The sequence below is a fragment of the Chaetura pelagica genome, unplaced genomic scaffold, assembly GCF_000747805.2.
Source record: "Chaetura pelagica isolate M959 unplaced genomic scaffold, ChaPel_1.0 scaffold69, whole genome shotgun sequence".
In the NCBI taxonomy this organism is placed as follows: domain Eukaryota; kingdom Metazoa; phylum Chordata; class Aves; order Apodiformes; family Apodidae; genus Chaetura; species Chaetura pelagica.
The window spans coordinates 3,538,597-3,552,742 of NW_009970724.1; the positions used below are offsets into that span (position 1 = coordinate 3,538,597).

The window sequence follows — 14,146 nt, forward strand, 5'->3', positions numbered from 1 at the left end:
AGCAGGAAGGTAAAAATGCAAATACTAAGTACTCAGTGCCATCCCATGCTGTTTTCCCCCATTGTTCCTTTCCATCAGACTACTGCTTTGGTTCCTGGGTTCCTAGTCAAGTGCTGGTGAGCAGAAGCTGTGTGTTCACAACAGGGGCCTGTTGTTGCCTTCAGCAACAGTGGTGACAAACCACTGTGCCACTTCTGACTAGCTAGACGACCATGACATGTTGTCTTGAAACTGAATTAGGTAGTAATTCATGCTCTGAACTTCATTATTGTAATTCCCTTTTCCAGTCATGAAGCCACACACTCAAGGAGCCTAACACACAACACAGTGGCTGTCTGTGTGGTAGCCTGGCAGAATACTGGGACCCTGCTGCTTTTGGGGTACCCTGACTTTTTTCTAAGTGGATTCCTTTGCAAGGTTTTCTCCTCTTTGAGGTCTGTCAAATCTCCTTTCTCATCCTGCTTTCCTGCACCTGATGTGTAACTGTACTGGTGTTCCACTGAAGTGGAGGGACTGGGGAGAATAGAAAACCATGACTTTAACAGTGGCATTCAGAACTAAATTCCTTAACTCCCAGGGAGTTCTTTGCCAGTGGATAAGTGCTTTCCTTTTTTAACTGCTGCACGTAAGTGTCGAACTCAATTTGCGAACTCATGCCATGTTTCATTCAAGGTTGAGGGAAGATAACGTATAAACAGCTTTCAGAATTTTAAAACATTATCTATGGCAAATACTTCCCAATCGAATGCTAAAAAGTTACTCTTTGTGCAGTTTCATTTCTAAGGTGAGATTTTGCTCTGACAGTTTAGAGGTTTGGTTTTGTGGTCTGTCGTACCACATGAACCTACCAGAGCAAAGACAAATAAATATTCTGGATTAGTACTCTGTGAATAGATGTGAAAGTAGTTTTGGTTTGGTTTGTTGGGGTTTTTTTAGCCTGCTTAATTTCAAATAGTTGTTTGCAAAATAGTATAAAGCTAGGATGTATTTCACAAGCTTCAGCAATACTCCATATTCTGAGCATATTTTAAGATGTGTACATTTTAAGGTGCTACAACCAAGAGCCTCTTGGTGGCAATTACTGTCATCCGTATCCTGTCTGAAACTCTACTTCATCCTCTTCACAAATATAAATTAACCCAGAATAACTCCCTAGCTTCTCAAATAAGTAAAATGTACTTGAAACTCACATACTCAGTAGTATTCCTTTCCTAAAGGAATTAGAGTACATAAGAACTAGGGATTAGGGATGACTCTGTCAGGTTGCAGCCACTGGTGGGTGGGTTCCTCTTGCAGCTGTTCATTCCAGGAATCTCATTGTGCTTCTCTTTTTTTTTTCCGTTTTCTTGTGTCTAAGAATGTTCTCTTGGTACTTGCATGGTATGCAACTTAATTTTCACCCTAACATTTTCATAACAGTGTGGTCTCTGCGCAGCATGAGTATTGATAAGCACCTGCTAGGCTAAGGGTATTTTAGGGTACGAGGGTGATGGTGGCCCATGCTTTACTCTGACAGTTTGTAATGTGCTTTGCTTCTTGTAGTTTGTAATATGTTTTGCTGTTTATTTATCATGAACTGTTGCATGTTGCCTACATACTGGGAGGATCAGGAAAATAATATTTATTTGAATTGCTCTTGAGCCAGGTGCTAAAGGGCTTTTCTGACTGTGAGATGTAGCAACTTCTGTTTTGATTACAAGTTTAGTATGGAAAACCACTTAGCCAAAAGGAGAGGATGGGTGGAAAAATGTACAACCAGGCAATACATCCCCATATTACCCTATGCTTAACAGTATTGCAGTTTCACCAACTGCATAGGTGAAAAATGATATTAGAAGAGAGTGAGTTTAATGCAAATTGTGAGCTAGAAGTAAGAAGGAAACATCATGTTACCCGTTTGCTCTTACCAGATCTCAAGTGTTACAAACCACAGTTTGGTTTTCTGTTCCAGCTCTTTAAATTCCAGTATGTGACTGTTTCTCAACTAACTTGGATACGGCTGTACTTTTCCTCTTGCTTTTGAGAGGTCAGAAAAAACCCAAATTGTTAAGAATTATCTGAAAAAGTCAGAGACTTTCATATGAATATCGGTGAAGCTGTGATTACAAATTGGAATCTGCCTGACTCAATCTACTAAAATCTTTGTCCAAACATCTAATATTTTTTTTCCCTTGGTGAATAGTTTCAAAGACAGATATTTATTGTTATGTGCTGGTTTTGAGCTGTCATTCCAAATCCGTAACTAATAAAACCATAACAACCACCAAAATAACAGTTTAAGTTTTGTGGATTTGTAGCATTTCAATTGATGAGTAAACCATTCCTGTATAGTGGCATTTGGCCACTTTGCTGTGGAACAGTGTTTTTTATGAGGTGTTACTGTAGCAACAGATCTGGATGACATTGGGTAGCTGGTTGCTGGTGACTGTTGGAAATAAAACAGACTTCTAGCAACACGTTTAATGTCTGAAGGTAAAGTAACCCAAAATAAATGCCTGTGCTCTTCTGAGAATGTAGTATGGGGCACATCAAGCCAAACTGACATACTGATTTAATCCTTCTGTGAAAATGTTTCCGTATGGTGAGATCAAAATCATGTATGCTGGTAATATGTACGATAGTTGAAATCTGAGACTAAAATAAAGGAAAACTGAGAGAAAGTGTATTGCAGATGACTTTAAGCATAAAATACCAGGCATTTTAAAGGCATTAAGAATTCTAGTATGGTTGGAAATGGTTGTGTTATTTCAATGGAAAAGCTTGTTGGTGAAAGAGGATACAGAGAAGACTAAAAACTTCACTTGCTCTCCTGAAGAACCAGCAAGTGAAAAAGCGTGTGAGAAGTAGAAAAGGAAACTAGTTCAAGTGAAGCTGAAACATATTCTTTATTGATGTATTTTATTTAGAACAGTATTTCTTGGTTACTAAAACAGTGAGCCTTTCCTACCTGACAGCCAAATAAGAAAATTAACACATTTAGATCCAATGTAGCAAAATAATGGCTTTAGATTGGTAGATGTTCAGAAGTCTATCAAAAAAAAGGCAAAATCCATGGGGAAATATTTTTTTCATCTCTCTCTTCAGTGCAAATGATGTTTGTAATTCCACTTTAAAGACAGAAAAATACAGTGAACTTTATATATGATAATGGGTCTCAGGAGAATTTGCTCTCATAGCACAATGTTATGGCTTCCAAATGAAGTGATACATCGAAGTATATATGAAACACACTTTGGAGACTTCAGTGGAATTTATGTACAGTCTAATAATCAGGGTTGTTTGGTGTTTTTTGTTTTTTTGTTTCTTAAGATAAAAATACAGACATTGCTGTAAAGGACAATCCGGATGATTTCTGCCTTCGGGATACATTAAGCATTGCATCAACAGACTCCTTTGTTTCCACAGCTGAGGTAAGACTCTTAAAGATCGCTGCTTTGAAGATTCACTAGTCTATTTGAACTGAGCTGAAGAATCTTACTTTTTTGCTAATCTTTGTAAGCAAAGTGTATTTCTCTTAAGGAGGGGGAAGAAGCTTTCCTTGCTAGCTGTAACCAGCTTCCTAGCAGTTCAAGCCATGAAGTTAGGATCAATTTTTTTTATTTTTTTGGTTGCACAATGGAAGAATGTTTCCACAAATTCTTCAAAAATAAGTTCATTTTTAAAAATATATATTTTCATGAGTGAAGAAGCAGAATCAATTGAGTCAATAGTGTTTATAGTCTTAAAAGATGTTGGGAAAGAGAAGAAAGAGTTAAACCCTGAAGTCTTTCATTATGCTAAAAGTATTGCTATTTCTTTTAAGAACTTGTATCTGATGTACCACTAGCCACCTTTCCAAATGTTCCTGCTTGGGACTGTCTTCAATCTGTAATCCAAATGATCTACTCAGCAGAATTACACTCTTCTCTCCTGCTTAGTAGCCAGTTGATTTAGCTGCTTTCTTCATTCAAGCTCAGTAATGCCCCTCACAGCAGCAATGCTGCTATTTTATCTGCTAGCATGAGAAGAAGTTGTTTGTTGTTTTTTTTAAAAACCAAAAAAGCTAAATATAATCAAGGGCCTCATCCAACTCTCAGGTATCAGATTATGTGCTAAAGCACAAAAGCTATGATCAGGCATTTTCATGTGCTGAAGATGTTATCATCTCAGGCTTGCTGGCAGCACACAGAGATTACCTGAATTTAACTGTAGAAATCATGTGAGTGAGTCCTAATTCAGTCACAGTCAGTCAGTTTACTTCAATATCTGAAGAAGGTGATTTTCCTGAAGTTCACTAGAGAAAACTGATATAATCCCTTTTACCACAGAAATTGTAACCTCCAAAAGAGGGGCAGCTGTTTACAAAGTGCATATGTGTTCACAACCTATTTCTTCTCATGCTTTACAATAAAATAAAGTAAATGGAATGTTTTATGGCTTCAGTAATAGCTGGATCAGGTAAGAAATAAATTAGCATACTTACTGATGTTCTGGTTTGGTGTTTATTTTGGAAAATATATATGTTTTGTTCCACAGTTAATGCTTTCTTAACTGTAATGTAGAAAAACAAATTCTGGAGTAAAGATGTTTCATTTTTTTCTTGTTTATACTTGTTCTAACTATTACACTAAATATACATGTGTTTGTGTGTACAATACATTCCTGTTTCTTAACCAGCTGGTTAAATTATTCCTTCCTATGTATTTTCACATATATTTTCAGTTAAAATCTGTGAGGCTTTCTTTGTTTAATAAGAACATAAATTTTCAGGTGGGCTTTTTGAATTAGTGAATCCAAAACATAATTTGGTGCTGTGATTAATATTGTGAAATTGGAATAAAATCTTAGGGTTTAATAGCTGTAAATGTTTTTTTTAGGAAGTCAACTTATTCTACTCTGTTCTTCACCCAAAACAACTGATAAACAAATTTGCATTTTTTAAATGGAAATACTTTCAAGCTAGATGAATTCTGAAAGTGCATATTGCCCATTTAAGTATAACATTTTGTTGACCTAAAACTTTTATTCATTAACTTAATCTCTAGCTATCATCTTGTCACCTGAGTCTCAATGCATGAGTCTGTAGAGGAATATGGATTATTTTTTTCTTTTTTCTTCCCCCCAACAAGTAAATTTAAAGTGGAATCCAACAGTTTTATGAGAGATATCTTATGTACTTGCTTACAGTAAAAGGGTACTGGTATGAGTGATTCAAAACATCCCTGTTAAGTTGCAGCAAATACATACAGACTAACAATGTGTGACACTTGTCACAACACTGACTCTGTACTGAAATCTCTGTGATTTATTCACGTGCTTAAGTGTTTACATGGACAAAAATAAGTATTGGCACATGCTTTTATTGCTGCATTTAGCAGGCAGGCCTACTTGACCAAACTGCTGTGGCTGTAATTGGTTTAACTCAAGCCTGCAGAAGATGCCCTGGAAGCATCTTGGTGCTCAATGTCTTCATGAGGTCTTATGCCAGCACTTGCCTGTATGTCCTCAGTGATAGGAAAAACTTTTCAGCATATGTTTATTTTGAAATATTAGTGGATGTTTAACATAAAGTTACAGTTCAATCTGTTTGGTTTTTTAAAAATCTTTCAAAGATATAGGGTAACTACATTTATATAGTTCAATTACTGTGAGAATTGTTTTTTAAATGTTTCTAGGCTCTGTTTTTATAGCCTAAAAGCACAGGTTTGTTTTCTCCTCTCAAGATAAATAATAATAAAAAGGATTAAAAGAAAAAGTGAGAATTTATTATTCATTTTCTGGTCATTAACTAAACTGAAGGATGGGTAATCCTCTGGGTTTTTTGGGATCATTAATTATATGATGTAATGTTTGTAGTGGAAATTTTAGCTAGCCATTGTTTATGATGCCTTGTAAAGAAGAGCTCTCTGTATTATTTATGTTCATTGATTTCTTAGTCTGTTTTTTTTTGTTGTTGTTGCTCTAAAAATGTCTCTGAGTTCACGTTAATTTATATGCTTAGCACAGAATTAAAACTGCCAATAATGAAAACCCTTTAGGAAGCCTGTAGTAAAATGCTGAAAGCTCATGCTTCATCCAATGTACTTTGGTAAATAGCAGACATATTTACCAGTGAAATGAAACCAGAGGTGGGAGAATGTTACTATTTCCAGCTTTCTAAAGATTGACGTGATGTAATAATTCTGTACTTTGTGCCCTGACCAATTTTTTTAACAGCTTTGAGATCCATTAGGTCTAACTTGAGAAATTACAGCTTCACTGTGCAAATGAAAAATGAAACTAAGCTTCATCCATTTTATTTGTTAAACTTTTAAACCTTGAAATCTGAAACTGTATATTTCAGATTTTAAAAGTTACAAAGGAACAGTCTTATTAATAATGTGGTGTTTCTCTTCTGTTTACTAATCGAGTGTTGCCCCTTTGCTTTAAGCAGATGCATCTTTTGGTAGAATATCAGGAAAACTTTAATTTGTTTCATCTTGATAAAGATGATGGTAGCAAGCTCTGTAATGAGCTTAAACATGTATTTTCCCTTTTTTTTTTTTTAGCTTACGGAGCACAGAGAGATTCGGAGTACATATGGTCTAGATTCCCTTTGCCATTGTCCACTGTATGAGGAAGCTATGCACTTAGCAGAAGAAGGCAAAATTTATTCACGAGTGTTAAGGTACTGATTTCATAATTACTTAATTATTTCCAAGACAAGCAAGAATTAAATATTCTGCCTATAACTTATTTTTAGAAGTTACTGGTACTAGATATTTTTTCTAGGAGTTAGACTTGGTTGAATTTTCTTGTGCTTCTTTTTTTAATGGTCTTTGAAACCTTTTCTGTTTTATATAGGACTGAAATGTTTGAATGTTTAGGAGACAGTGATTTCCTTGCTAAGCTTCATTGTATTCGACAAGCTTTTCAGGTAAGTTTTCAGGAGTGATTTGTGTGTCTTATTAAGCTTAAAGTACATGACATTGAAGCTATCAGTGCACTACCTGTGCAAGCATTTTTGTACCATATTCTGTAATTAAGTATTTTCTTGTTGCTTTTCTGGTTTTTTTTAATTCTAAAATGGGACATATTTGCAGGAGACCCAGTTTTATGATTAGCTTTGGAACCTAAGCACCAAAGGCTTATTAGGAACTTGCACACTATACTAGCAGTTATAATTACGTTAGATTTGAAGTGTTTAAGGTCACCTAGTATAACCTGTGAATTAATATGTTTTTATTTTCTGAAACCTTTTCTAGATAATTCTGTCAGAAACAGCAAACAGAGAATTTCTTGCTGAAAGTGGAAGAAAAATTCTGTCTGCATTAATTGTGAGGGCACGAAAGGTAAAAGTATTTTATAACTAATGTTTTATTGTTAATGTAACTTCTACCAGAATTTGCTTTCCATCTCTAAAATGGTAAATCAACCATTAAGTTTGCCTGATACCCATTGCTTTTACTTTACAGAATCCAAAGAAATTTGAAGATGTCTTTGATGAAATGATACATTTTTTGGAACAAACGGATCACTGGGATAATACTGAAATGGAACTTGCTGCTAGAGGAGTGAGTCTGAATTTCTGAAAAGTGCTTTTACTCTTGATTGTGTAAATGGTAGCATCTAAAAATATATTTTTACAATTCAGAATTTCTGGGAAAGGCAACTTTTAGAGAAATGGCATCCACCCCTGCAGTTTAGTACCAGAAAGCAAGTAATGTGTTTTTTTTTTTTAAACTTCTCATTTATTGAATAAGTAACTTTAATACTCTTTAAAAACAATTACAAATCTGGTTGTTAATACACAATTTGAGTATGGTTCATGCTGAATTCTACTGCTGAAAGAGAAGCAAGGTTACTTAGGTCTTGTTCTAATTTAATATAGGTGAAAAACCTGAATTTTTATGATGTTGTTCTGGACTTCATATTAATGGATTCATTTGAAGATTTAGAAAATCCACCAATATCTATACAGAATGTAGTAAATAACCGCTGGCTAAATTCCTCTTTTAAAGAAACAGTAAGTATTTATGTGCAACATTCATAATTACTATTCTGTAGTATGTTACAGTAAGGAGATGGTATGATTAATATAATATTAGTGTGAGCATTCTGAGATAAAATTACTGTATATGCCAACACTTTTTCCTACAATCTGTGCTTTACATTCTTAAAGCACCATGTAAACATAGGAATAAATCAAACAACTGCAGGATAAAGACTGCGTATATTGTCTTGGCGATAGCATAAAGTTTGAAGCAAACAAACTACTGCGTCCTTTGCTATAAAGTCTAACTCAGCTTCCAGTATAACTGAATATGTACCTGAAATATTTCATGGGAAAAAAAGAGATTGTATCACCACCTTTTTCATAATAGCAATTTTAAAGCTACAAGTCTGGACCCCAAGTATATAGAATGATTGAATGTATCAGAGAAAATACTTTAGCTTGTCCTGCAAAAATGAGTTTTTCTCTGAGGAAGTATACAGGTTCATATACCAGAGGTTTAACAGTAAGGCACAAAGTAGCAAGCAAACAAAAATAAATTAATCCAATAGAGGCAAGCAAATATTGATGACATTTCATACTTTTGCAGATGTGCCTATTTACTTGTCAAATAGATCTTGTTCCTCTGTTACAGACATACAGGCTACTGGTGTGGTCTGCAGGGAGAGATTCTGTCATTTAATCAATTTTTATCTATAAATTGCTAGTTTTCCTTTTATATTTGCCCCCCCCAAAAAAAAAAAAAGTTAACGTGCATATATTAATTTTTGCAGTTATGTGATAACTGTCTGTGAGTAGTAAATTACCTTGCAGTACTGAAGGAGAATCAGGTGAGGATAGTTACAAGCTGTAATGGGAAAAAGCCTAGTGCTTATACTGGTACATTGTATTTCACAGGTCCATATTTGGACAAAACTCTTTAGCTATATCTGAAGCTATTGCAAGAATGTTTTTGCTAAAATAAAAAGGGATTTTTCAATGTGTTCACATGCTACTTAATATCTAAAATAGTTACTTATATCTAAGCACACACTTTGGTATGTAAGAGGCTGGCTCTCGGTTAAACACAGTGAATGTTGCTAACAGTTGCCACTGTACAATCAGTCCAGAACACCAAATTACATTTTAATTAAACTAAATAAAATGTTGCAAAGTAAGATCTGAAAGTAAAAAAAAATTAACTAGATGAAAAATGTATTTGTATCAGCTGATATAGTTTTAGACTTCGTGTTATCACAAGACTGAAACAAGAAAATACAAATCCCTAAAATATAGAAATACATTATTGTGCAGATTACTAGTTTTGAGAGGAAAGGTAATTTCTCTTATAATGTTCAGCTGGGTTTTGGCCTTCTTTTTTGTTTTGTTTCGTTTTTTACCTTTAGGCTGTGGCTTCAAGCTGTTGGTCAGTACTGAAGCAGAAAAGACAGCAAATGAAGGTAAGTTGCCTGGCAAATTACGTGGATCAAAGTTACTGATCAGCTCCGAAGAATCTGAACTTCTGTCCTGTACCTTTAGCAAAATAAATTACAGATCAACCCTTAATCCTGTAGACATGTTAGTTTAGACAAGAGGCTGCCAATTGTATAATTAGCTCAGGGGGCCCTAATATCTATTTGTTAGCAAAGTGTCTTAGCTGAAAGACTTTTCAGCCTAGTTTAGGTCCAGTCAGCAGTGGTGACAGTGATTTTTTTGACTTTCGGCCCCACACACATACCTCCGATCTTTGCAGACCAAGGAGGCATATGTCCCCTCTCTGTAACAGCCAGCCCAAAAGCAGAGGTGATACTTGCTGCAGGACATCCATAGCCATGACCTGTGGTTTTGCATACCACAGGTGAGAAGTCTGCTCAAGTGATTGGCACTTACACCTTTATCTGATTCCAAGAATAGCTATTTATGTGACTCCTAACTGCTAAAGACTCATTTCATTGTAAAAAAACAATTAAAAAATATTGCTTCCAATGGCAGTTGGTGTTTTGCAAAAGGTCTTCAGCTGCCATTATGTCTTAAGACTTCAGATGTTACTTCTCTGTGTTGATATGGTTGGTAATTTCATAGAAATAGGTCTTTTCTACACTGGTTTATGTAAAGGGATTATATCTCCAAAATAAACTTTATAGTAACCAATTATTTTAATCTGGGTTTCAATGCACAATTACTGTACTCTGTAGTTGCCTTGTATACTGAAGTGTCAATATTTGTAAGTTTACAAATGTGTGGGCAACTTTACTCCTTGAAACTAGTTTAATCAGCATTACTGGAGTGATTCAGAAGTGGATAAAATTAAGCAGCATGGAAGTCTTTGTAACACAGAGACCAAGTGTACCACAAGGAGTTTGATGAACTTAAGTTTACTTACCAACAGTTCTTTATTTTGTATTTTATGTTTTAAGATTAATTTCTATCTGTCTTCTTTTATAAATGAACTGCTAATGTAAAATTATAAATCTGTGTTTATGAGTATGTAAAATAAACTGCACATTCATATATAAATATAAGCTTATACTAATACTATGTTTTATGAGTGCATGTAGATTGTAAAAGTAACAACAGGATGGACTTTCATGGGTATTTTGTGTTTCTTTAGACTTAAAGATGGATTCTTGTAAGGTGTCATTATTTTACATTCAAAACTGCCATTTTCTTAGTTTTTTGCAGGTTTCAGCTATACATAGTGTATAGGGGCTCAAACAGGAATAACTCAATAAAATTATCTGCTCTGTGATACGGACATCAGAGTAGACTGTTCATGCTCCTTTGGGGCTCATACCTATTTATCTTAAACAACTGAAGTAAAAATATTTTCTAAAAAAAATAATACTTGTTTGGTGCAGTTGGTCTATAGCTTTAAGGAGTTCAGGTTATCACAGTGCTGAAGCAGGGGATGTTTTAGGCTTTTCTGAAGACTTAATGTTATATAATAGAGGTTTATACTGAATTCAGTGTATAACTTTTGTCTGCAATTTTTACATTCCTAGGTGCCTGATGGATTTTTTGCACATTTCTATGCTATATGTGAACATATCAGCCCTGTCTTGGCATGGGGCTTCTTGGGCCCTAGGAATTCCCTTTATGACCTCTGCTGCTTCTTCAAGGTTTTTAAATTTGTTTGTTTGTTTTTTTGATTACCATTTATCTTAATTTTAAAATAAAATATTTGAGATTAAAATAAATTAGGATCTTTATAGGCACACGTCTGCATTTCCCTAGGATTCAGACTAACAGAAGGAAAGCATGAAAATAAATATTTTCATAATATTTTTTTTAAGCTTAGAACTGTTATGCAAAGTCTGTTTTAGTGCAATTTTATCTTAGCACCAAAAGAAAACATAATTTATGGTTTCAGGAAATACGGAAAAGAAACGGGTAGCATTGCATACTTTTTTCTTCTTGTAAGTGAAGACAAGCTTTTTCTTTTTCCCCACTAGGATCAAGTGCTTTTCTTCCTCAAAGACATTTTTGATTTTGAAAAGGTGAGATACTCAACTATGGAGAGCTTGGCTGAAGATCTTTTGCAATTATTAATCCGACACACTGAACTCTTAATGGCCTATCTCGGAGCAGATTCACTAAGACATGTCAGTGCTTGTGTAAGCGGTCATGGGCATGTCGTGGCCAGTGGACTCTTAGAAGCCAAAGTGCAGTGAGCTTAAAATCCATGACAAATGAAATGGAGTGCCCTTTGAGGTACTCCCTCCCACCTTTCTGTCTAACCCCAGAGCCACCATTGCTGATACTGAGCAAGCATCTGAAAATGCATCATGGCACCAAGTGTGGAAGAGGACTCAGGGAGGTTAAGTGTACATCTGTGAAAAGAACTGGTGAGCATATTATTGTATATACCTAAATTAAGTTTGCAGCTCAGCTGTCACTGTATTTATATTTGATGTATCCCAAAGCTTTTTTCTGTAATATTTGGGTAAAGTTTATTTATGAAATCCTGTACTTTTGCACAGATAATTTGTAAGTGAAGCTGATGGAGTTGTTTCCTTCAAATAGTACAAAATGTTCATTACAGAGTTTCTAAATCATTGTGTGTCTAGATCCTACAAGGTGTTTGACTGGGGTATGTGCAGTCTCTGATTCACATGACATGTGCAATAAAGTAATCACACTCACAAAATTGAACACGTTGACATTGCGCTGAAATTGTATTTGTGTGGGTGTAAGCAATCAGTTTGTAGTATGGTGTAATGGAGTGATGCAGGAAATGCAAGCACCATTTGGGCAGGAATGACTTCCAGTATTCATTTTTTACTTTATTTTCTTTTAAAATATCTAAAGGTCATGAAGGTGTTTGAGAGCACTTATTTATATTCAAAAAGCTATGCTGACTTCATAAATTATTTTAAAACTTTTCTGTTTTCTAAAACTGTTACTACATTATGTGGTGGTGGTAAACAAACTAATACCATTCTCTGTTCATATGTAGCATTTCAAAATATATTTTTAAATAAGGATGTACAATGAGATTAATCATGACACAGAATCAAAAGCAGTGTTTAATAATTAAAAGCATTTCTGTCTTCCTCCCTTCCTTGTAGGAAGTCAGATGTCTATTTCAGAGGAAATTTAAGCCATTGTGGCCATCTATGTGCAGTGAAAAACTGTGGCTCAGGATATGGATCCTTGAACTTTAGGTAGGAGCACAGCATGAGGGAACTTGCAGTGACATTTTTTCCCTGTGCTAGAGGTAATAAATAATGATGATCTGTAATCTTTGAGTTTCTGTGAACTGAAATGGTTTCGTAGTTAGCTTGGGCTTTTAAACTACACTTGCATATGCTTTGCCACACAAAGCCAGACCACAAGAATCCATCCTGTGTGAAGTAATAGAGAGTAAGTAATTACAGAGTAATTATAAATATTCAGATACTTGAGAAGCATGTTGTTAAAATCTAGCATATTGAAACAAACATTGATTATAAACATTTCAACATTTGTTTCAAATATAACCCAAACTAGTGATATTTGGAAAGGAGGGCCTGTGTAATGTCATAGATTTTACTGAAACCATTTTGCTCCTTTGTTGTACTCATTTGATAAATGTAAAATGATTAAAATGGGTCATATGATTTGTGTGAAATGCCAACTGATTATAGTTTATTTTTTAAAAAGTATACTTCTATGTGTAATAAAACAAAAATTCCAAATGCTGCTGTTGGCCTACTTCTACCAGTTAAGTTGCCAAACTTGGCACCATGCTCCATGCTATACTTTTTTCCTCCACAAAGTAAGTCTTCAATACCAGAATGTGATGGTTTTTTACCCATCTCACTTAGCTTGAATGTACTTTTGTCCCCTAATCATAACTGTTCAAAAGTATCTGTATTTTGACAGCTTTTTTCCGGGTCTAGGAATGAATTTATTAGCCAGAACAGTGAAGGTGTCTTGTTGGGTTTAGAATCAATAGGAATAACCATGTCAGATTATGAGTGGTTCCAGATAACGTGAAAGCCAATTTTCTGTCCAGACTGAAAGGATTTTTTTTTAAGCAGAAGAATGAAAAAAGGTCTAATGAAATATTAAATAATGAAATTATTGAAATATTTAGGTCATAATATTTAGAAAATGGGTAATAACCTGATAATATCTGGCTTTAACAAATGTATCCCTGTTAATCAGGAGCACTTGCATTGACTCATAGGGCTCTCAAAAGCCCTTAGAATCAGGTTGGAAATTGGACAGATATATTTCCCATCCAAAATAAGAATCACAGTGTCTTGTTGCTGTACAGTACCACTAACAAATACTTGATTCACAGTTAGGAAAGGAAGAAAGAAAGAGAGGGAGGAAGGGGAAAAAAAGAGAGTGGAAGAAGGAAATGTGCAAGTATGTGTAGGTGGGCTTTTGAACTCCTCTGGGTCTCTTTGGACCTTTTCCCAAAAAGCATTCACTTGTACTGCCCTTCCTAACTCCAGGGACAGATCTATATATTTAAATGGGAAATAGCTGCCTTCCTGTAACACTGAACTGTAATCAGTTCTGTTATAGCCTAAGGTTTATACACCTTAGCCAGAAGGTATATAAAGAGTATCTATTGATAACCAGCCATATGGATTAAGAATTTCTGAAGTCCATCATCCTTGAAAACACAAGTGCCAGAGGTGCACCCAAACAATGATGGTATGATGCAATTCTACTTCAGTAAATTAATATTCAAAACGAGAA

The 14,146-nt window shown here is 34.9% G+C and overlaps 1 protein-coding gene across 1 annotated transcript in view; it reads left to right on the forward strand.

Annotated features, from left to right (window-relative positions):
* The window catches only part of FAM73A (family with sequence similarity 73, member A), a 25,725-nt gene extending 14,103 nt beyond the window's left edge, over nt 1-11,622 (forward strand). Inside the window, exons 7-15 of the mRNA XM_010006588.1 lie at nt 3,310-3,410; nt 6,528-6,646; nt 6,823-6,895; nt 7,224-7,310; nt 7,434-7,532; nt 7,850-7,984; nt 9,358-9,411; nt 10,954-11,070; nt 11,404-11,622. Of these exons, the coding sequence (XP_010004890.1) occupies nt 3,310-3,410; nt 6,528-6,646; nt 6,823-6,895; nt 7,224-7,310; nt 7,434-7,532; nt 7,850-7,984; nt 9,358-9,411; nt 10,954-11,070; nt 11,404-11,622 (1,004 nt within the window). The remainder of the gene's footprint in view (nt 1-3,309; nt 3,411-6,527; nt 6,647-6,822; nt 6,896-7,223; nt 7,311-7,433; nt 7,533-7,849; nt 7,985-9,357; nt 9,412-10,953; nt 11,071-11,403) is intronic.
* The last annotated feature ends 2,524 nt before the right edge of the window (nt 11,623-14,146 follow it).